Raw genomic sequence first — 1412 nt, 5'->3', positions numbered from 1 at the left:
ATATTGTTCCTCTTCTTCTCTGTCTTTTGTTTTTTCTTTCTTTTCTTCTTTTTTTGCTCCTTGCATGCGCCTTGATTAGCTTCTTTTTCTTTTTTGTTTATTTTTTTTTTGTCTGCTGCATCTAATCTCTTCTTCTCCTCTGTTTGCTGCTGTCTTTTCTGTTGTTTCCTTCGGCCTTTATTTATTTATTTATTTATTTATTTGTGTTTTTTTTTTGTATTTTATGCCTGTTCTTTGTTTGTTTGTTCTTTCTATTTATTTTTTGTTTGTTTATTTTAGTTGTTTGTTTGTATTTGTTTGTTTTTGTTTGTTTTTATTTTTTTATTTTTTATTATTTTTTTGTTTTTGTGTTTCCTTGAAGGCGGGCGGATTTATCTATCTATCCGGGGCCTCCGCAGCAGCAGCAGCAGCAGCAGCAGTTTTGCTGCTGCTGCTGCCGCCTCTTCCCCCCATCTCTCTCTTGCAATTCAAGGCTACAGAGGGCCCCTAGACCAGCAGCCTGCTGCTGCTGCTGCAGCAGCAGCAGCAGCAGGAGGCAGCATCCGCTGTGCTGCAGTTGCTGCGGGGGTCTTCGTCACTGCCTATGCCCCCAGCAACAAGGGGCCCCCCCAATCCAATCAAGACGAGGGGGGGCCCCAAGCCAATACAGAGGCTGGGGGGGNAAAGCCAATACAGAGGCTGGGGGGCCCCAGGGGCCCCCAGGGGGCCCCCGCTGCGGCCCCTGCAGCAACTGCTGCTACCCTCGGGCGCCGTGTGTGTTGGGGTCGCAGCTGGCTGATGGGGAGGAGGGCTTAGGAGGAGGCGTGACAACAGCAGACAGCAGCAGCAGCAGCAGCAGCAGTAATGTTCTCTGCTGCTGCTGCAGGAGCAGACCTGCTGCTGCAACAGACGCAGGTGGAGATAGTGCTGCTGCTGCCAGCAGCAGCGGTGATGTCCTCGTGGTTGCTGCTCCCGATCTCAGGGCGTTGGCGCTGCTGCAGCACGGCAGCAGCAGCAGCAGCAGCGGTTGCGGTGCAGCAGCAGGAGTAGCAGCAGGAGACCCTTCTGCTGCTGGGGGTTATTTGTTTTCGTCTGCGCGGCTGCAGGCGGCTGTGGGCGGCACTGGCGTTGCTGCTCAGGGCTACCGCAGCAGCAGCAGCAGCAGCAGCAGCAGCAGCAGCAGTGGGTATCCATCTGTATGCAGCGAGTGGTATATGTGCATGCACTTAGGTGCTGAGGCCGGGCGGGTGCTGCAGGTGGCTGAGCCTGTTGCTGCTCCTGCCTTTGGCGTGCTGCAGCAGAGCAGCAGCATTTTGCCTTCTCCCTTCGATACACGAAAAAGAAGACAGTGGCTGCAGCTCCCCTATGCTGTTGACCCCTTTGCTGCTGCTGCTGCTGCTGCTGCTCCTGCTGCTGCTGCTGGGGGTTGTGTC

The 1412-nt window shown here is 53.7% G+C and overlaps 1 protein-coding gene across 1 annotated transcript in view; it reads left to right on the top strand.

Moving 5' to 3' along the window:
* EMH_0065210 (uncharacterized protein) overlaps positions 1-1412 on the top strand; it is a gene marked incomplete at both ends in the record, with an annotated part of 5416 nt that overhangs the window by 109 nt on the left and 3895 nt on the right. The window contains one exon of the mRNA XM_013498355.1: positions 771-1412. Coding sequence (XP_013353809.1) covers positions 771-1412 — 642 coding nt within the window. The remainder of the gene's footprint in view (positions 1-770) is intronic.

The sequence above is a fragment of the Eimeria mitis genome, genomic scaffold (assembly GCF_000499745.2).
Source record: "Eimeria mitis Houghton genomic scaffold, Emh_scaff3361, whole genome shotgun sequence".
Taxonomy (NCBI): Eukaryota; Apicomplexa; class Conoidasida; order Eucoccidiorida; family Eimeriidae; genus Eimeria; species Eimeria mitis.
This window is presented reverse-complemented; position numbering and strand designations above follow the sequence as displayed.